This window comes from Bubalus kerabau, chromosome 10 (assembly GCF_029407905.1).
Source record: "Bubalus kerabau isolate K-KA32 ecotype Philippines breed swamp buffalo chromosome 10, PCC_UOA_SB_1v2, whole genome shotgun sequence".
NCBI classification, from domain to species: Eukaryota; Metazoa; Chordata; class Mammalia; order Artiodactyla; family Bovidae; genus Bubalus; species Bubalus kerabau.
This window is the reverse complement of record NC_073633.1, coordinates 57,552,600-57,575,253: the sequence shown is the minus strand read 5'-3', so window position 1 is coordinate 57,575,253 and position 22,654 is coordinate 57,552,600. Positions and strand designations below refer to the sequence as shown.

Genomic DNA, 22,654 nt, shown 5'->3' with positions numbered 1-22,654 from the left:
TTCAGGCAAATTTAATAGATATGAAAGGATACTAGTGACTGTTTTTAACGGTTAAAGTTATTTTTTAATCAACATTGAACATTTTTCCTTAAGTATGTTTCTTGTGTTCTATTTTGTATAAATGGTTTGCTTTTCATGATGGAGTATTATATTTTTTGACACCAGGTGGAACTTAAAATATTTTATCACAAAAATGTCTAATTACTCAGGACAAAGAGGGTAATAATGAATCATTCAACAAACAGCAAGATTTGGCCACATTTGCCTCATTTCCACCTTCTTTTCCTTTTATTTTTTCCTTTGTGCAATTATTTTAAAAGGCAAGTCCCAGACATTCTGCGTGTTTCACTAGGCATCTCTAAAACATGTGTACTTTTTCCTTCTGTAATCATAATTAGTTATTATTACATGTTAGTTTTCACAGCTAACAAAATCAATGATAATTCTTGGTCCCATTTGATATCAATCTGTAATAACATTTTCCAAAATGTCTTTAAAAAGTCTTTTAATAGTACTTTGCTCCAATCAGCATATAGAGAAGTCCACTATACTTGGTTGGTAGGTTTCTAAAGTCCTTTGATCTAGAGCATGCTCCGTTTACTCCCCTCTCGCCCCCAACTCAAGTTTACCCCAACCCAGTGACATACTGCAGGAACTAAGTCAGCTGTCCTATAAATGTTCCCACATTCTGAATTTGACTTTTTGTCTCCTTATTAGCTTGATTAGATTCTTTTTTTTTTTTAATTTTATTTTATTTTTAAACTTTACATAACTGTATTAGTTTTGCCAAATATCAAAATGAATCTGCCACAGGTATACATGTGTTCCCCATCCTGAACCCTCCTCCCTCCTCCCTCCCCATTCCATCCCTCTGGGTCGTCCCAGTGCACCAGCCCCAAGCATCCAGTATCGTGCATCGAACTTCTGTTTCAACTTTTTTTAGTCGGGGTAGGCAAGACTGCTTCCTGGGTGATTCATTTTGTACTGCTCCAGGGGCACATATTGTCTGGTGATCCCACTTTGGGTGATGGTGAGGCTGGCTGTGGATTCAGGTGGTGACAGCCCTCAGCACAGTTATCAGGTTCCTCATCTGGAATGCCGCTCAGCATTTCATCTGTCCATGAAAGTTGCTTGAGTCTGTTAGTAATATTTCCTAGGTATCATACAATGGTGATTTCCAAATTCTCTCCCTCCTTCTCCATTTATTACCTAGAATTCTTCTGTAAAGTAAAACTTCTTTCCTCATAAACTGGGACTTTTTTTTAGTAATCTCAACATGCAGTTTGTGCAAGTAAGGCAGGATAAATGCTTTATCCTTTTCTCTAAATCTTCAAGCTTCTAAGTAAGGAGTTGGTTCTGCTGTCATTTCCAATTGTTGCTGCTTTGTTTTTTCTTTTTTAAGAATCATAAAATGCTCAGGGTTTTAAAAAATATATATATTCCCTGTGTTTTACTTAATTACACTCTTTTTGATGTACAAATTGTCCTGTCTTTGACCCAAGGGAGACCCTTCATGTCTTTGTTTTCAGGTAGAATAAGGTGTCTCAGGCTTACCTAGTATATTTTTAAAAAAGAAAACAAAAATTATGAGTTCATACTGATACTTTCATTTCAAATCTAACAAAACTTTTTTTTACCTCTTTGATTTCATACTCATATTTCTTTCTCTTACACTAAAGACCTTGGTTCCAAATGTTATTATACAACCTATCAAATAGTTTCAAAATATAATACTAACATTACTATCCAAATTTTCCCAGTGAGTGAGAGACTTTTTTGCAATTCTTTTTATCTTTAGAATACATCCACTAAAAATATCCAGTCAAATTACCTTGTTCTAACAGTGCCTGAATTACTTCTTTTAACCAATTTGATATACACTTAAGTTCCTTTATTTCAGTTTGTTTTCAAATTTTAGGATTCACTTTTTCCCCCCTTTTTGGCTTTTATTTTTTGAATCTATAAAATGTGCTTCCAAGATTGATCCTGTGTAACAAGGTTATTATCAGAAAAGTCTTTCTTCTGTCTCTTCCTTCTAATTTCCTCCCTCTCCCTGTTGGTAAATATTAAGACTTGTTTGATCTTTGTAGTGTTTCTTTTTGCACATATTCATTCATACGTCTTTAGCAGTTTTACACCAAAATATTCATTCATATGTCTTCAGCAGTTTTACACCAAAGCCAGCATACCATACATTCCTTACAATATACTGTATCAGGGTTTTAGAGATCTTCACTTTTTCTTGAAGGTTACAAGGAAATCCATTGTTAAGATGTATCATAGTTTTATCAGCCACTTATTGATGGAGTTCTGTCTTTGTGTGTGTGTGTTGCCTAAAATCCTATGTCCAAGTCATTTCATATTTTGGCTAATGTATCTATAGGATCTATTCCTTGAAATAGAATTGCTGGGTCAAAGGTTAAGTGTAATTGTACACTTGTACTTCTTTTACTTATTGCTAGAGTCCCTTTTGTAGGAATTATATCATTTTGCACAGAGAGGGATTTTTTTAAAAAGGTTCTGCAAATGCTCAAATTTCATATAAAAATTATTGGAAAATTAGTGCATTCTTCCAAATCACATGTTATTTATTGAACACACACTCTGTTCCCACTATTGTCCAAGACATGGCCTGGTACAGAACACTCTGGTTCCTGCTTTTAGGAAACCTGCAATTTGTCCATGGAGACATGATTCATGAATGAAAAACAAATGGTACTCCAAGATAGATATAGTATAAAAACAAAGGGAAAAAACCCAGCTCAAGCCCCTGTCTTTCAGAGGACTTTCCTGCTTGCCCCAGGCCTCATGAGTCCTCAATCCTCTGAATTTCATTATTACTTTCAGTGACAGTGACCTTTTTCCCAGAGCAAAACTTTTGACACTTAGTTGAACAAATATGAATATACAAACAGGACCAACAGAGCTGAATGTTGGAAATACAGGCTGTGGCATAAATTCAAGCTGAATAAATTTTTTATGTAGAGTTACGTCTGCATTTCTCAAAGCATCAGTGAAGTTTTACTAAGGGTTCCACGGCAAAATCAGTGCAGCAATGTTAGACTAAATAAACCTAATGAAACAGCTCCACAACCATGTTTGATGTCCCAAGCTTACCTGGGCACAGAACCCCCCTCTCCATGGAGCACATCATGTTAATACTGTTGCACAGAACACAGAAGAACCAAAATGTAGTTTCTGTTTGAATGAAAGCCAAAGGCTTCTCTTCTAGTTGATTAACTTGTACAGTTCTGCATTTTTGATTAACAATGTCCAATTTGTTTCTTTCTAGATTGAATCACTAAAAAAGAAGGTGCAGCAGAAACAACTCTTAATATTGCAGCTTTTAGAAAAGATATCTTTCTTAGAAGGAGAGGTAAGAAGCTATGTTTCTTCATGCTGGTGTCTTCCCTACCATTAAATTTTATGTTGCTGAGCCTACCGCTGACACTTAATTAAAAATATGGCTATTTCCTGGCCTTATAAAATTGATTGAAGGTTAACTGCCAACATTGAAAATGAGGTTCTGACAGCTAGTTTTTCTTTACCATCTGACTCTCCTCATCCCCCCTTGCTACCCACCTCTGCTTTTTGGCTCCCATTTTTCTTATTCAGGAATTTTCTTAGCAAGTTGGATAGGCTGCTGATGAATACTGATAACTCCCCACATCTGTGTTGTGCTTTATAATTTGCCAAGTATTTTCACATACATCTCTCACATGATTTTCTCAACAACCCTAAGAAAGGCAAGATGAGGTTTATTCTCTCAATAATAACAAGAAAAAGGCACAGGGAAGGCAGGTAGTTTTTCTCAAGGTTACACAGTTCAGTGCCAGAGCCAGGCTGAGACAGACCCCTCAGCCAGTACTCTTCTGTGACCTCAAGTCAACACGCTTTAGAGGTGACTTCTTGTTTAATCACTAAGTCATGTGCTACTCTTTGTGACCCCATGGACTGTAGCTCCTCTGTCCAGGGGATTGCCCAGGCAAGGATTTTAGAGTGGGTTGCCATTTCCTTCTCCAGGGGATCTTCTTGACCCAGGGATCGAACCCACATCTTCTGCTTGGCAGGTAGGTTCTTTACCACTGAGCCACCAGGGAAGCCCCAGAGGCGACTTAATTTCACTGAAAACTTCTATGATATTTAGTATTCATGACTTTATGGCCTTTTGAAAGGCATTTTGGGAATTTTGTGGAGGAAATTATGGAGTTGAAAGAACTTTAAGAGCTTAGGTGTTAATAGAAGTGGAAGCCTTCTGTTTTCTCTGAAGGCTTTTTATTAAGAACTTGGCATTGAGCCTCTTCATTTAAGGCTCCGTGAATCTCTCCTTGTCGGTGTCCCGTTTCTAGTCCTTCCCCAGTGAGAGAGAGCTCAGGAGAGAGTGGTGAAGTAAGGACACAGGAAAATAATGACAGTAATTAAGCTCCTAGTGTGTGTTGGGCGCTTTTACTTTCTGTATCTTTTGTATACCATAGAGGCTAAGAGTGGAATCAGACTTGCCTAGGATTGAACCCTACATTCTTATTAGCTGGGTGACCCTGGAAAGGTTTCTTAGAATTAGAACCTGAGGATGATAACAGCACCTACGTGTGTGTCCATGTGATGGGAGTGCATAGAAAGTAGCTGGCATGCCTAAGCAATCAATCATTTTTTCTTTATTAAGAGGGAAGAGTTAGATTATATTTCCTCCATTTTATAGCTAAAGAAACTGAGGTTCAGGGATGTTAAGGAACCCACCCAAAGTGACAGTTATAAGTGAGTAAGCCTGAGCACTTAACCACCATGTTTGTAGGGGTGGTGAGCAGGGTCTGCGTTTCCTCTGTTTTGGGGGGGCTGCCTATAAAAGTCATAAGCAGAAACCCCTCATGGCCCAGAGGGACCTGAGAGCAGACTCAAAGCCCATGGGTTCATTGTCCCGACAGCTGAGTAAGTGGACATTTGTCCTGTCCCCTGAGTCCAGCTCTAGCTTTATGAATGGAGACTTCTGTATCGAAGACTGTCCTCTGAGATCACAGCTCCCTGTGGAGGAATCACAGCTCCACAGTGAGAGTCAGAGTGTGACCTGGTGAAAGTCATGGGTTCCGAGAGAGGCTGGTTCCAAGAAGGAGATGCTGACAGGAGAGGCAGAGGGTTACCCAACACTGTGCCCACCCCCTCCCATCTCCCCCAGCTGGCTGTGCTACCAAGCCGGCTCCCCTGCTGGGAATTTAGAAAATGCCCAAGGGGGGACTGTGCTTTGAGAAGAGCCTTACACATATGTGTGCTTTTGATTTGGTGAACTCCTCTCTTCTCTTCATTTGGGTTGCCCAGACTCTGAGATGTGGATGTGAGTCCGCTAGTTTAGTTAGGAGGTGATCCCTGAAAGCCCCAGTGAGCAGAGGAGAAATGAGTCAGGGAAAGCATGAAGGCCTCTACCGACGACCTTACTGAGATTGCCACTGGGGATGGCTGCTGCTCACTTGCCCTGGGTTTCCAGGGGAGATGGCGCGCACTAGCCTCTGAGATATCCTTATCTGAAGGTCTGAAAGCTGGGGCATTTGTCCGCTAACTCCCATCAGTAGTTGGTTGAGGCCTGCTCCAGGAGGTTGTGGCAATTCTGGCCTGCCCTGGGCAGAGCCAGCTGGCTCTGGTGGGCAGAGGAAGCCCCCCAGGTAAAAAGTCATGAAGGCATGTCAGGAATTGGTGAGTATCCAGAGCATGGGGGTGGGGTGGCCGTGTCTGCCGTGTGCATCCAAAAAGTCATTCAGAATGGTTTGAAAACCATTTCTCCTTGAGCATTTAAACACTGATTATAGATTTGGTTGATTAAATTTCCCTAAACTATTTAAATTCCACTACAAATTTAGAATGCCGAATTCCTTTTGATCATCCATCTTAAACAACAGATAAAACATATACAACATGTCAAGATTTAATAATACATTTACACTTTAACTTATTCTAAAATATTAAGTATCTTGGGTTTAATTTATATCTTCGTTGTTTGTGTTCTTGGTTTTTAAGATCTTCGAAAGGCCATTGTTTCACTTATTTCAGTGTTTTCTTAGAGTTAACCTAAATGTCATTGTGACATTTTCCAGACAGTTGCACTGATCTTTCATATCCAGAGGACAAGGAATACCTTTTCTGAGCAGCAAAGCCTACAGGATGCTGACTCTTGGAGGGACACCTTCTTGCGTTATGGTACAGGACTAGGTGGCTTCCAGGTGATTCAAACTCAGGACCCCTTATCATTGGGCTGTGCTGACCTATCTTTAGTACTATTAAAAATATGTATATTCCTTATTAATACTTTACCATTCTTTGTCAGACTAAAGATTTCACCTCTTAGGAGATGAGTTTGAGCTCTTGGTTTTCCTCTTCAGGTTGTGTAAGCAGTTGATGATGTTACAAACACACTGCTGACTGTCATCTCCTTGTTAATTGTGTGTGACCACAATGCCAGTGCATCTCTGCCTCTCTTTCCACCTGTTTGTTGTATGACCACCAATGCCAAGCAGTCCTTCCAAGGGCCCTCAAGTCCTGCATGACCTGACTTATAGTTCCTTTTGTTATTTCTTCCTACTCACCACAGAAATCACAGAAGACAGACATGTAATGAACACTCTGTAAAAGAAACTACATGGCCTTATATATGAATGCTTCTCAGTTTTAAAGATCAATAACAAATTATAACATATCTTATTATTCTCATCTTTCTTTGCTATGAAAACTTCCTTTTTCTACACTTTATATTAACTTTCCTTTTGTAGGACATCATGAACAAAAGGCATTTCACAGACTCATGTTGCTTCCACGGTGATTTTTCTTTCTCTTAAGTTTCGAAGCTCAGAGTATCACAGCTCATCTGGGGAGAGAGTTCTGCAGTCCCTTCCTCTCCCATCAGCAGAGTTCCTGATGCCTGTGGAGTCATTCTTGCTGTTTGGCAACAGGCATTTCAGACCTGTTCCCGTTGTTGTCCAATCCCAAGATATGATACTGGCCTGTTTCCAAGGAGCCCTGGTTTTAGTGGAGAACTGTACTGCTGACTACCTGGGCATGAGCATTGGTAGTGGGCTAAACTGCTGAGCTTATGTTAGGCCCATTTTATTTGTTTTGTTTTGTTAATTTAATTTTTTATTGAAGTATAGTTGAATTACAGTGTTGTGTTAATTACTGCTGTATAGCAAAGTTGTTGTTCTTCAGTCCCTCAGTAGTATCTGACTCTTTGCAACACCATGGACTGGAGCACACCAGGCTTCCCTGTCCTTCACTATCTCCTAGGGTTCACTCAAACTCATATCCATTGAGTCATTGATGCCATCCAACCATCTCATCCTCTGTCACCCACTTCTCCTCCTGCCCTCAATCTTTCCCAACATCAGGGTCTTTTCCAATGAGTCGGCTCTTTGCATCAGGTGGCTAAAGTATTGGAGCTTCAGCATCAGTCCTTCCAATGAAAATTCAGGACTGATTTCCTTAGGATTGACTATTTTGATCTTCTTGCTGTCCAAGGGACTCTCAAGAGTCCTCTCCACCACAATTTGAAAGCATCAATTCACTGGCGCTCAGCCTTCTTTATGGTCTAACTCTCACATCTGTACATGACAATTGGAAAAAAACATTGCTTTGGCTAGTGGCTGAGATGGTAAAGCATCTGTCCACAATGAGGGATACCTGGGTTTGATCCCTGGGTCGGGAAGTTCCCCTGCAGAAGGAAATGGCAATCCACTCCAGTACTCTTGCCTAGAAAATTCCATGGATGGAGGAACCTGGTGGGCTACAGTCCATGGGGTCACAAAGAGTTGGACACGACTGAGCGACTTCACTTCACTTGGCTAGACAGACCTTTGTCAGCAAAGTGATGTCTCTTGTTTTTTAATACACTGTCTAGGTTTATGATAGCTTTTCTTGCAAGGAGCAAGTGTATTTTAATTTCATGGCTGCAGTCACCATCCGCCATGATTTTGGAGCCCGAGAAAATAAAGTCTCTCACTGTTTCTGTTGTTTCCCCATCTATTTCCCATGAAGTGATGGAACCAGATGCCATGATCTTAGTTTTTTGAATGTTGAGTTTTAAGCCAGCTTTATCCACTCTTCCTATTTCACCTTCATCAAGAGGCTCTTTAGTTCCTCTTCACTTTCTGCCATTAGGGTGGTATCATCTGCATATCTGAGGTGATTGATACTTCTCCCTGAAATCTTGATCCCAGCTTGTGATTTCATCAAGCCTGGTATTTCACATGATGTACTCTACATATAAGTTAAGTAAGCAGGGTGACAATATACAGCCTTTCCAATTTTGAACCAGTCCATTGTTCCGTGTCCAGTTCTAACTGTTGCTTCTTGATCTGCATACAGGTTTCTCAAGAGACAGGTCAGGTGGTCTGGTATTCCCATCTCTTGAAGAATTTTCCAGTTTGTTGTGATCCATACAGTCAAAGGCTTTAGCATAGTCAATGAAGCAGAAGTAGATGTTTTTATGGAATTTACTTGCTTTTTCTGTGATCCAGTGGATGTTGGCAGTTTGATCTCTGGTTCCTTTGCCTTTTCTAAATCCAGGCTTGTACATCTGGAAGTTCTTGGTTCACATACTGTTGAAGCCTAGCTTGAAGGATTTTGAACATTACCTTGCTAGCATGTGAAATGAGCACAATTGTACAGGAGTTTAAACATTCTTTGGCATTGCCCTTCTTCGGGATTGGAATGAAAACTGACCTTTTCTAGTCCTGTGACCACTGCTGAGTTTTCCAAATTTGCTGGCATATTGAGTGCAGCACTTTAACAGCCTCATCTTTTAAGATTTGAAATAGCTCAGCTGGAATTCCATCACTTCCACTAGCTTTGTTCCTAGTAATGCTTCCTAAGGCCCACTTGACTTTGGGCTCCAGAATTTCTGACTCTAGGTGAGTGATCATATCATCGTGGTTATCTGAGTCATTAAGACCTTTTTTGTATAGTTCTTTTGTGTATTCTTGCCACATCTTAATATCTTCTGCTTCTGTTAAGTCCATACTGTTTCTATCCTTTATTGTGCCCATCTTTGCATGAAATATTCCCTTGGTATCTCTAATTTTCTTGAAGAGATCTCTAGTCTTTTCCATTCTATTGTTTTCCCCTGTTTCTTTGCATTGATCACTTAAGAAGGCTTTCTCATCTCTCCTTGCTATTCTTTGGAACTCAGCATTCAGATGGGTTTATCTTTCCTCTTCTCCTTTGCCTTTCATTTCTCTTCTTTTCTCAGCTGTTTGTAAAGCCTCCTCAGGCAACCATTTTGCCCTGTTGCATTTATTTTTCTTGGGGATGGTTTTGGTCAACACCTCCTGTACAATGTTACGAACCTCTGTCCATAGTTCTTCAGGCACTCTATCAGATCTAATTCCTTGAATCTATTTGTCACTTCTAATATATAATCATAAGGGATTTGATTTGGGTCATACCTGAATGGTTTTCCCTACTTTCTTCAATTTAAGTCTGAAAAAGGAGGTCATGATCTGAGCCACAGTCAGCTCCCGGTCTTGTTTTTGTTGACTGTATAGAGCTTCTCCATCTTTGGCTGCAAAGAATATGATCAATCTGATTTCAATGTGGACCATCTGGTGATGTCCATGTGTAAAGTCATCTCTTGTGCTGTTGGAAGAGGGTGTTTGCCATGACCATGTGTTCTCTTGGCAAAATTCTGTTAGACTTTGCCCTGCTTCATTTTGTATTCTAAGGCCAAACTTGCCTGTTACTCCAGGTATCTCTTGACTTCCTGCTTTTTTAAAATTTTATTTTATTATTTAACTTTACAATATTGTATTGGTTTTGCCATATATCAACATGAATCCGCCACAGGTATACACGTGTTCCCCATCCTGAGCCCTCCTCCCTCCTCCCTCCCCATACCATCCCTCTGGGTCGTCCCAGTGCACCAGCCCCAAGCATCCAGTATCGTGCATCGAACCTGGACTGGCGACTCGTTTCATATATGATATTATACATGTTTCAATGCCATTCTCCCAAATCATCCCACCCTCTCCCTCTCCCACCGAGTCCAAAAGACTGTTCTATACATCAGTGTCTCTTTTGCTGTCTCGTATACAGGGTTATTGTTACCATCATTCTAAATTCCATATATATGCGTTAGTATACTGTATGGTGTTTTTCTTTCTGGCTTACTTCACTCTGTATAATAGGCTCCAGTTTCATCCACCTCATTAGAAATGATTCAAATGTATTCTTTTTAATGGCTGAGTAATACTCCATTGTGTATATGTACCACAGCTTTCTTATCCATTCATCTGCTGATGGGCATCTAGGTTGCTTCCATGTCCTGGCTATTATAAACAGTGCTGCGATGAACACTGGGGTACACGTGTCTCTTTCAATTCTGGTTTCCTCAGTGTGTATGCCCAGCAGTGGGATTGCTGGGTCATAAGGCAGTTCTGTTTCCAGTTTTTTAAGGAATCTCCACACTGTTCTCCACAGTGGCTGTACTAGTTTGCATTCCCACCAACAGTGTAAGAGGGTTCCCTTTTCTCCACACCCTCTCCAGCATTTATTGCTTGTAGACTTTTGGATCGCAGCCATTCTGACTGGCGTGAAATGGTACCTCATAGTGGTTTTGATTTGCATTTCTCTGATAATGAGTGATGTTGAGCATCTTTTCATGTGTTTGATAGCCATCTGGATGTCTTCTTTGGAGAAATGTCTATTTAGTTCTTTGGCCTATTTTTTGATTGGGTCATTTATTTTTCTGGATTGAGCTGTAGGAGTTGCTTGTATATTTTTGAGATTAGTTGTTTGTCAGTTGCTTCATTTGCTATTATTTTCTCCCATTCTGAAGGCTGTCTTTTCACCTTGCTTATAGTTTCCTTTGTTGTGCAGAAGCTTTTAAGTTTAATTAGGTCCCATTTGTTTATTTTTGCTTTTATTTCTAATATTCTGGGAGGTGGATCATAGAGGATCCTGCTGTGATGTATGTTGGAGAGTGTGTTGCCTATGTTCTCCTCTAGGAGTTTTATAGTTTCTGGTCTTACGTTTAGATCTTTAATCCATTTTGAGTTTATTTTTGTGTATGGTGTTAGAAAATGTTCTAGTTTCAGTCTTTTACAAGTGGTTGACCAGATTTCCCAGCACCACTTGTTAAAGAGATTGTCTTTAATCCATTGTATATTCTTGCCTCCTTTGTCAAAGATAAGGTGTCCATAGGTGTGTGGGTTTATCTCTGGGCTTTCTATTTTGTTCCATTGATCTATATTTCTGTCTTTGTGCCAAAGTCATCAAGACAGTACGGTACTGGCACAAAGACTTCCTGCTTTTGCAATCCAGTCTCCTATGATGAAAAGGATATCTTCTCTTTAGTGTTAGTTCTAGAAGGTCTTGTAGGTCTTCACAGAACCATTCAACTTCTTCATCTTCTTCTTCTATGGGGCATAGACTTGGATTACTGTGATGTTGAATGGTTTGCCTTGGAAACAAACCAAAATCATTCTATCATTTTTGAGACTACACCCAAGTACTGAATTTTGGACTCTTTTATTGACTCTGAGGACTACTCCATTTCTTCTAAGAGATTCTTGCCCACAGTGGTAGTAGATAATAGTAGATACTAATAGATAATATGGTATCTGAATTAAATTCACCCATTCCTGTCCATTTTATTTCACTGATTACTAAAATGTTGATGTTCACTTTTGCCATCTCCTGTTTGACCACTTCCAATTTACCTTGATTCATGGACCTAACATTCCAGATTCCTATGCAACATTGTTCATTGGACTTTACTTTGACCACCAGGCACATCCACAACTGAGCCTCGTTTCTGCTTTGGCTCAGCCTCTATTCCTTTTGTGGATCTTTCTCTGCTCTTCTCCAGTAGCATTCTGATCTGGGCGTGGGGGTGGGGTTCATCGTTCAGTTTCATATCTTTTTTCCTTTTTATGCTATTCATGGGGTTCTCAAGGCAAGAATGCTGAAGCGGTTTGCTATTCCCTTCTCCAGTGTACTGGTATAGCAAAGTGACTCAGTTATATTCTTTTTCATGATGGTTTATCACAGGATATTGAATATAATTTCTTGTGCTGTACAGTAGAACCCTGTTGTTTAAAGACCATTTTAGTAGTGACAAAATTGGGGAAAATATGTGTTTTTTTAAGATTCTGAGGTTGCACTGACATTTTTCAAATTTATCTAGTTGTTTTGCTTTATAATACAGGGTCCTGTTGGCCACTAAGAATTTCTCTTATGTTGACCTATTCTAACACAAGGAATTTTTATTCCTTGACTTTCCATTCTCTGCTTTACTGTGATGATGCCAATGATCGTGTTTTAGTTATCTTCAAAAAGTTTTGGTGGACAGAGTGAGTAACCTAGTCCTGTCTGATCAATAAACTAGCTGCTGCTGCTGCTAAGTCACTTCAGTCGTGTCCCACTCTGTGTGACACCATAGACGTCAGCCCACCAGGCTCCCCCACCCCTGGGATTCTCCAGGCAAGAACACTGGAGTGGGTTGCCATTTCCTTCTCCAATGCATGAAAGTGAAAAGTGAAAGTGAAGTCGCTCAGTGGTGTCCAACTCTTAGCGACCCCATGGACCACAGCCTACCAGGCTCCTCCATCCATGGGATTTTCCAGGCAAGAGTAGTGGAGTGGGGTGCCACTGCCTTCTCCGAATAAACTAGCTACCCTTTGTTAAGGGCCTGACTTCAGACTCTGGAGCTAGACTGCCTGAGTTCCAGTGTCAGCTCTGTGACTTACTAGTATGTGGTCTTGAGCAAGTTACTTAACTGCTCTGTGCCTTAGGTTGCTCCTTTGTAAATGGGAGTCCTGTGCACAGAGTTGTTAGGAAGACTAAATTAGTTAATACTAAGTGATTAGAAAAGTACATGGCTCCCAGTAAATGTCATGTGTTTACTGTTTCCTCAATAGCTAGGTCCCAGGGACTCCTTCTAATGTCAATTGATTTACATTTCCTCTTTGTCCTTCTCTTCCTTCTTTTAAATTGAGAATAGATTATTTTGGTTCCTGAATTCATCATATGTACTTACTGGTGCAGAAACTCATTAGATTTTGCAACCCCTTCCCCACCAGATCCCTATAAGTTTGTGCTAGCCTGGCCCCATCAGACTAGGTTTTCATCAGCTGATTCAGAAATCTCCCTGATGCAAAAATATGCCCATTCTATTTTCCTTTTTTTCCAAATATATTTTTATTCACTTATCTCTTGAAGAAGAAATACCCCATCCCTTATTACCAATATGTTGTACTTTATGTGCTTAGTTGCTCAGTTGTGTCTGACTCTTTGTAACCCATTGACTGTAGCCTGCCAGGCTCCTCTGTCCATGGGATTTTTCAGGCAAGAATACTGAAGTGGGTTGCCATTTCCTTCTCCAGGGGATCTTCCAGATTCAGGGGTTGAACTTGTGTCTTCTGCATTGCAGGCAATTCTTTACCTGATGAGAAACTTTTATTAAAATAAAGTTATAAGCATCTGGCTTCATAAGGTTCATCAGCTTTCTGAAACTGAACAGATCCCATTTCATTTTTCTCTGCTGAAAATCCTAAACTTACATTCCAACTCCAAAGTCAGAGGAAAGGAGTCAGATGTCTTGGTTTTGTCCATCCTGCACTTAACGTGTGTTGTGTGGTACATAAACCTCTCAACGTGTCTGCTGTGCATTCCTGGGTCAATTATGAACTTTCCTGTGTGACGCTGGGGCAGCAGCACCAGGCACCGCATGCAGGTTTTATTGGACGTGCATTCTTGTTTAGAGCTCGGGCTGCAGCTCTGGCTGCTCCCTCCCTGGGGCCTTGGGAGCCGGGGAAGGAGGTGGCTGCCATTCATCTGTGACATAATTTCCCAAAAATGCCAAGAGGTGCCACACCAGGTCCTTCCTTTCTGGAAGGCGCACAGCCTCCCAAGTTCCTGGGTGGTCTGCATTTCACAGCTCAACACAAGGTGGTGGTGTTTGAGAGTAGGAAAACCCTGGAACCTGATTCTCAGTCCTGGAGCAATCTCTTCTGCAGCCCAAGCCAGGCGGTCAGCCGAGGCTGCTCTTTAGTCATAGCCTGTGAGGCTCAGAGCAGAGTGTGTTTGCTTTCCTGTATCAAGATCTACCTTTTAAAATTATTGTTTTTTAAGTATTTCTGTCATCCCGCTCTAATTTTCCTCCTGTTGCCCATATTCAGGCTCTCATCATCCTTTTTTAGGTCCTGTCAACCTTGTATTAATTCATACAAATAAAGCTGAAGCTTTCTAAAGTGTATGGTGACAGATGTTAACTAGACATCCTGCCGTGATCATTTTATAGGGTGTGCAAACACCAAATCATATGTTGGATACCTGAAACCAATAGAATATTATATGGCAATTAAGCCTACATTTTTAAGAAAGTATGTAATTTAATGAGTGTTGACGGTTGTATATACCCATGAAACCACCACTGCAGACAAGATGCAGAACGTTTCCATTGCTCTCAACATCTATTTCCTTTTGCAGTCCATCTCCCTCCCTATTTACCACCAGGCAACCAGGGATCTTTTTTTGGACTTGTTTGCATTTTATATAAATAGAATTATATAGTTGTGTGCTCTTTCATGTCTAGTTAGCTTCTTTCACTCAGTGTAATGATTTGAGATATATCCATCTTACATATATTCTTTTTTTGTGGCAGGATATTTTTTATTAAGATACCACAGTTTATTTCTCCATTCCTTATTGATACACATTTGGGTTGTTTCCAGCTTGGGGCTATTGTGAATAAAGCTGCTGGGAACATTACTGTACAAGTCATTATGAGTCATTATGTGAACTTAGGGTTTATTCTTTTTTTAAAGTAAGTAATTTATTTTAAATGAAGCAAAGATGAATATTTTTAATGAGAAAAGGTACAATTCACAAAAAAGATAGACATCATAAACTATTAGACACCTTAACAACAAAGAAACAGACCCATAAAGAAAAAATCAGAAGAAATATAAGGGAAAAGAAAAAATATATAATCGTAGACATACTAACATTTCCCTGAGAATATTTTATCAAGTACACAAAAAATAAGAATAGGGGTATTTTGAATGATGTCATTAATGATTTAAATATAACAGATTTCTATTTAATTTATATTAATCATATCCTACATAAATATATTTAAAATTTTATATCTCATATGTTATCAGATATCCATAGGACATTTAGAAAAACTGGCAAAAAGATAAACATTACTAAATTTCAAAAAGTTTACAAAATTTCTTTTGTGTGTGTGTGATTCAGTTATACATATACACATATGTTATTTTTGAAATTATTTTCCATTAGAGGTTATTATAAGATATTGATTATAGTTCCCTGTGCTATACAGTAAACCTTTGTTGCTTGTTGCATATCCATTTTTTAAAATTAGAAATGTAGCATTCTATTCACACTAAGTCAATCAAGTGGAATCTAAATGTCATAAATTTTTTAGTTAGGAAAAATTTCATAAGTTTTCTAAAATATAGATTATATAGGTTATATATATGTATACAAAAGCTTTTCTACTACACTTGATAAAGGCTTGAGAAAGAACATTAAAAAAAAAGAGAGATGGAGAAATTGGGAAACATAAACTAAATGAAATGGGAGCACTGAATATGAAATAGAAAAAGAGAAACAAACTAGATAAAAGTAAAAGATCCTCATATAGTGCAGTTATTTTTAAACATGGCTACTCACTAGAAACATATCTGGAGCACTGGCAAAAACACAAAGCAATACCTGGGCATTTGTATTTTTTAGAAAATTCCAAAATAATTCTTATATGCATATGGATTTTTTAAGTGATTACAGGTTTTTCTATTACATGGTTGTTTTGGTGATACAGAATTCTGTAATTTTTCTGCTGACCAATCATAATACAATGGTATTGAGTAATAGTTACATAATCACAATAGTGAAAGATGTTTGTCAGTTTTCACAGTCAATAACAAGACAAAAAATAAAAGATAATTACAACTGCAAGCCATAGTGGGAACATGATTAACCTAACAATATAAAATAATTACATACAATTTGGGGGGTCAAGCAGAGTGATGTGGTAAGTCCAAGTGCATACATGCACGTGTTTTCATCCGCTCAGCCAGTCTGTGTTTTTTGGTTGGTGTATTTAATCCATTTACATTTAAGGTAATTATCCATATGTATAATCCTATTACCATTTTCTTAACTTGCTTTGGGTTTATTTTCTGTAGGTAGAGCTTTTCTGTTCTCTTGTTTTAGGCCTAGAGAAGTTCCTTTAGCTTATGTTGTAAAGCTGGTTTGGTGGTGCCGAATTCTCTTTAATTTTCTCTTGTCTGGAAAGCTTTTGATTTCTCCATCAAATCTGAAGGACAGTCTTGTTGGGTGGAATATTCTTGGTTGTAGGTTCTTCCCTTTCATCACTTTAAATATGTCATGCCATTCCCATCTGGCTTGTAGAGTTTCTGTTGAGAAATCAGCTGATAGCCTGATGGGAGTTCCTTTCTATGTTACTTGTCATTTTTCTCTTGTTGCTTTTAATATTTTATCTCTGTCTTTAATTTTGTCAGTTTGATTACTGTGTGTCTCAGTGTGTTCCTCTTTGCGTTTATCCTGCCTGGGACTCTGTGCTTCCTGGACTTGGTTGATTATTTCCTTTCCCATGTTTGGGAAGTTTTCAGATATTATCTCTTCAAATATTTTCAGGTCATTTTTCTCTCTCTTTTCCTTCTGGTTCCCCTATGATGCTAATGTCCATGCATTTAATGTTTTCCCCGAGGTCTCTTCGGCTGTCTTCATTTCTTTTCCTTCTTTTTTCTGTATCCTGTTCTGTGGCAGTGATTTCCACCATTCTGTCCTCCAGGTCATTTATCCATGCTTCTGCCTCAGTTATCCTGCTGTGGATTCCTTCTAGTATATTACTGATCTCTGTTTGTTCTTTAATTCTTCTAGGTGTTTGGTAAGCATTTCTTGCATCACCTCAATCTTTGCCTCCATTCTTTTTCCGAGATCCTGAATCAGCTTCACTATCATTATTCTGAATTCTTTTTCTGAAAGGTTGCCTATCTTCACTTCATTTAGTTGCTTTTCTGGAGTTTTACCTTGTCCCTTCATCTGGGATATAACTTTCTGCTTTTTCATGCTGATTAACTTTCTGTAACGTGGTTTTATTTTAGTTGCTGTGGGATTGTGGTTCTTCTTGTTTCTTCTGTCTACCCTCTCTGATGGAGGAGGCTAAGAGGCTTTTGTAGGCTTCCTGAAGAGAAGGACTGGTGGTGGGAAAAACTAGGTCTTTCTCAGTAAAACTTTAATCCAATTATCTGCTGATGGATGGGGTTGTGCTCCCTCCCTGGTAATTTTTTGGCCTAAGGCAACTCAGCCCTCTAAGGGCTCTATGGTCAGGTTGGTGGTGGCCTCCAAGAAGGTTTACACCAGAGGTGACCTCCCCAGACAGCTGCTGCCAGTCCCATGCACCTCCCCCCACCCCTGTCCCTCTGGGGAGCCCCTGCTGATCTACACCTCCACAGGAGACCCTCCAACACAGGTGGTTTTGGTTCAGTTTCCTGTGGAGTCACTTATCCTTTCCTCTGAGTCTTGGTGCATGCAAGGTTTTGTTTTCAGCCTCCAAGACTGGAGTCTCTGGTACCCCAGTCCTGTGGAAATTTTGTAATCAAATCCCACTGGCCTACAAAGTCAGATTCCCTGGGGATTCCCAGTCCCTTTGTCAGGTCCCCAGGCTGGGAAGCCTGACATGGGGTTCCAAACCTTCACAACAGTGGGAGAACTTCTTTGGTATTATTGTTCTCCAGTTTGTGGGTCACCCACCCAGAGGGTATGGGATTTGTTTTTATCATAATTGTGCCCCTCATACCATCTAGTTGCGGCTTCTTCCTTGTTTTTGGGTGTGGGGTATCTTTTTTTGGTAGGTTTCAGCATCTTTCTGTTGATGCTTGTTCAACAGCTAGTTGTGATTCTGGTGCTCTTGCAGGAGATGGGCGCAAATTCTTTTACTCTGCCATCTTGAACCTGAAGCCCGGTTTGATTCTTGTTGAGTGAATTCCTAGTAATGGGATGGCTGGGATGTATGGTAGATAAAGATCTAACTTTTTAAGAAACTATCAAAGGAGTCTACTTTCCCACCAGAAGTTGGACTGTTCCAGTTTCTCTGCATCCTCACCCTTAATACTTTCAGTCTTTTTCACGTGGCCATTCTGGAAGGTATGTGGTGGTATCTCATTATGGTGGTACTTCCGTGGTCACCAGTGATGCTGAGCATGTTTTAAGTGCTTATTAGCCATTTGTATATATCATTTTTTGAAGTGTTTGTTCAGATCTTTGGCCCATTGTTTTACTGAGTTTTACTTTTCTTTTTTGTTGTGTTAAGGGTTCTTTATGTATTCTGGATACCAGTTCTTGGTCAGATAAATGTATTGTGAACGTTTTCTCCCATTTCATGACCTGCTTTTTCATTTTCTTAATGATACCTTTTGGTATCCATTTTTATTTTTGGTAAAGTTCAATTTATCAATTTGTTATGGTTTCTGCTTTTTAGTTCCTAAGAAATCTTTGCCTACTACAAGGTCACAGAGATTTTCTCCAATGATTTCCTCTAAAAATGATAGGCGTTTTGCTTTTAAATTTAGTTTTAAGGTCCATTTGGAGTTAATTTTTGTATTTTGTGTGAAGTAAGGATTGATATTTTTGTTTCACCATAGATATCCTATTATTTCTTTTTAATGCCTCTTTATTCTGATATTGATCATTTGTCCCCTTCCACCCTTCTTTGATCAATCTAAGTAGAGTGTTATTAATTTTGCTGTTTTTTTTTAAAACTAAAATAGCTTTTGGCTTTGTGGATAGAGAATATTATCTGTTTTCTGTTTTATTGAGGCTGTTTGCTCTGATATTCATTATTCTCTTCCTTCTAATTATTTTGGTGTTACTTTGCTCTTCTTTTTTCTAGCTTCTTGAGGTAGACCTTAGGTCAGTGATTTTAGACCTTTCTTCTTTTCTAATATACGCTTTTAGATCTATGAATGTCCCTTCCCAGCTCTGCTTCACCTGCAACCTACAAGCTTTAATAAGATGTATTTTCATTATCATCCAGTTCAAAATATTTTCTAATTTCCTTTGAGATTCTTCTTCGACTTATCAATTATTTAGAAGTGTGTTGTTCAGCTTCCAAATATTTGTGGTGTTCTTAGACATCTTATTGTTTTTTATTTCTAATTTAATTGTTATGGTCCTAGAACATGCTTTGTATGGTTTTCATTCTTTTAAATTTAGTTTGACTTGTTTTATGGCTCAGCATATGGTTTCTCTTGGTTGAGTATTATAAAAAAATTCATATTCTGCTGTTTTTGTGTGTGTTCTATAAATATCAATTAGATTTAGGTTGTTGATAATATTGTCTGGATTATTTATGATTTTCCTGGTTTTTGTATAACTGTTCTCTTAGTTGCTCAGAGCGGGTATTAAAGTCCCTTGCTATGATTTCAGACTGTCTATTTAATTTTGTTTTTTACTTCATATATTTTATTTATTTATTTATTTATTTATTTTTTTTTTTAGTTTTGCTTTTTTAATGGTTTGTCTTCCATTATGAACATTATCAGTATTACTTTTCTGTAGTTTTAAAGGTGTCTGTTCTTAAAATCTTATGTGTAAAAGTTTTTTAAAAACTGCTTAAATAATAGTGCACACATATGGAAACAACTTTTCTACAATTCCTTAAGAAGCAGCAATGACATATTTTAAAGCTCTCTTATTAGGTACAAACACATTTTTGACTGTTGTGTTTTGGCATGAATTGATCTCCTTATGAAATACTGGTCACTACCTTTGTTCATACTCTGTCTTAAAGTCTCTTTTATCTGGTATTATAATTTCTGCACTCTTAAGTTTATTGTTTGCATGGTATATTTTTTTCCATCCACTTATTTTTAACTGATCTGTGTTATTTAAAGTACATCTCCTGTAGACAATATATAGTTAGGTTTTGTTTCTTTATACATTCTGATATTCTTATACTGAAGTGTACAGTCCATTGACATTTAATTTTTATTGACATGGTTGGATTTAGTTCTGCCATTGTTTGTTTTCTATTTAGTCCCTCTGGCTTATTTGCTGGTTTTGTTCCCTTCTCTTGCCTTTTTTTGGACTATTCCAAAATTTTTTAGAATTCCATTTTAATTCATCCATTCATCAATTGGCATTGTGTCTTTAATATTTGAGTGGTTGCTCTAGGTACTATAATATACATCATCAAGTGTTCACAGTCTACTTAGAGGTAATATTGTACCACTTAATATAAAATGTAGAAATCTTGCAATGATAAGGTCCATTAACCCTTCCCCCTGCTGTCTGAGTTACCTTATGTACTGTATCTATATATTACTATAAACCCACCGTATATTGCTAGAAGTTTTATGTCATATGTATTTTGGAGAAATTAAGAGAAAATAATTTTTTTATGTTTACTCATATAGTATTTATTTCTGATATTCTTCACTCATTCCTGAAAAATCTGAGTTTCTGATACCTCTTTTCAGGGTGAAGAATTTTTATTTAGCATTTTGTGTAGTGCAGACCAGATGGGGACACATTCACTTAGTTTTTCTTATTTGAAAATAAGGCCTGTAGTTCTCCTTCATTATGGAAATATATAGAGAGTTCTAGGTTGACAGTTTCCTGCGTTAGTATTCAGTCTCATCTGGCTTTCATAGTTTTTGATGAGCAACCTTTGGTAATTCAGATTACTGTTTCCCTATATGTAACAGGATGACTTTCAAGATTTTTCTTTGTGTTTTTCAGTAGTTTGACTGTAATATGCCAAGGTAGGTTTCTCTTTGAATTGGTTGTCTGAGTTTGATGAGATTCTTGAATTGGTTATATTCAAGAATATATATTGAATCAATATATAATCAATATATTGGTTATATATATATAATCAATATATATATCAAGATATATTAATATATATTGAATATATATATTCAATAATATATAATCAATATATTGGTTATAGTCCATTCTTGAATTTATATAAATTTATGTCTCTTACCAAATATGGGAAAATTTCAGCCATTCTTTGTTTTCCCCAAGAACCTGGAGATGTACTACCCCCCACCCAACTGCCCCATTAGTTTTTTGAATATTTTTTCTGCTCCAGTTTCTTCTTTCCTTCTGTGATTCCAGTGTCCCTATGTTAGGCTTTTAAAAATTGTCTCACATTCCATGAAGTTTCATTTATTATTTTCAACATTATCTTATCTTGATTGAATGACTTCTATTAATGTGTCTTCAAGTTTACTGACTCCTTCCTTTGGCATATCCATTTTTGTCTTAGGGCAATCTAGTGATTGATCTAATTTCAGGCATTGTATTTTTCTGTTCAAAAGTTACCCTTTGTTTTCTATTTATATTTTCTATTTCTGTTTTTTTTTTCTTTCTTTCTTTCTTCATCAGTGATGTGCGGGAAAATAGACTTGTAATTAATTGCTTTAGAAGGTAAAGAATCTGGTTAGACCCAACTGCATCCTGCCTTGCTATGGTGGGTGATGGGTTAGATCTCAGTTCAGTTCTTTAAGCCTTGGCTTCATACTTCTTTCACTTTGCTCCACATGTACATGGTTCAGGGGTCTGCTGGAGACTGGAACTGAGTTTATACACAGAATATAGAATTTCAGTCTTTTCTGACCCTTCCATTTTGGCTTCCCTCTCACTCTTGGTAATGCTTCTATCCCGTAGACTCCTACTGTTTTTTTTTTTTTTTTTTCCTACCAGACAGATGATCTTTCTACCAAATTTTTACTGTGTTTGTGCTGCCTCCACTATGACTATTCTGCTCTTGGGCAAAGCTGCAAACAGAAACAAAAGAATCACAGAGAACCCAGCCAATGCTTGTCAACTGCTCCAAGTTTTACCTCCTGTCTAAAACTTACCTGTCCTTCAGTCTCTGAAGACCTCCGTTGTTGTTTGTCTTCTGTCCAAGGTTGATAGCTATTCTTTGCACAAGTCTCTATTTTTAAAATTAAATTATTTATTTAAATTGAATGATAATTACTTTACAATATTGAGATGGTTTTTGTCATACATCAACATGAATTGGCCAGAGGTATACATGTGTCCCCCCATCCTGAACCCTCTCCCTCCCCATCCCATCCCTCTGGGTTGACCCAGAGTACTGGCTTTGGGTGCTCTGCTTCATGCATCAAACTTGCACTGGTCATCTATTTTACATATGGTAATATATATGTTTCAATGCTATTCTCTCAAATGATCCCACCCTCGTCTTCTCCCACAGAGTCCAAAAGTCTGTTCTTTACGTCTGTGTCTCTTTTGCTGCCCTGCATGTGGGATAGTCATTACTGTCTTTCTAAATTCCATATATATGTGTTAATGTACAGTATTTGTGTTTCTCTGACTTACTTCACTCTGTATAATAGGCTCCAGGTTCATCCACCTCATTAGAACTGACTCAAATGCATTCCTTTTTATAGCTTAGTAATATTCCATTATGTATATGTACTACAACTTCCTTCTCCATTCAACTGCTGATGGGCATCTAGGTTGCTTCCATGTCCTAGCTATTGTAAATAGTGCTGCAGTGGGCACTGGGGTATATGAGTCTCTTTCAGTTCTGGTTTCCTTGGGATATATGCCCAGCCACGGGATTGCTGGGTCATATGGCAGTTCTATT

The 22,654-nt window shown here is 38.3% G+C and overlaps 1 protein-coding gene across 3 annotated transcripts in view; it reads left to right on the top strand.

The window, feature by feature from the left end:
• MYZAP (myocardial zonula adherens protein) overlaps positions 1-22,654 on the top strand; it is a 124,100-nt gene that overhangs the window by 81,959 nt on the left and 19,487 nt on the right. For all 3 annotated transcript variants that reach the window (XM_055537832.1, XM_055537830.1, XM_055537831.1), the window contains exon 11: positions 3,293-3,376. In XM_055537832.1, coding sequence (XP_055393807.1) covers positions 3,293-3,376 — 84 coding nt within the window. The remainder of the gene's footprint in view (positions 1-3,292; positions 3,377-22,654) is intronic.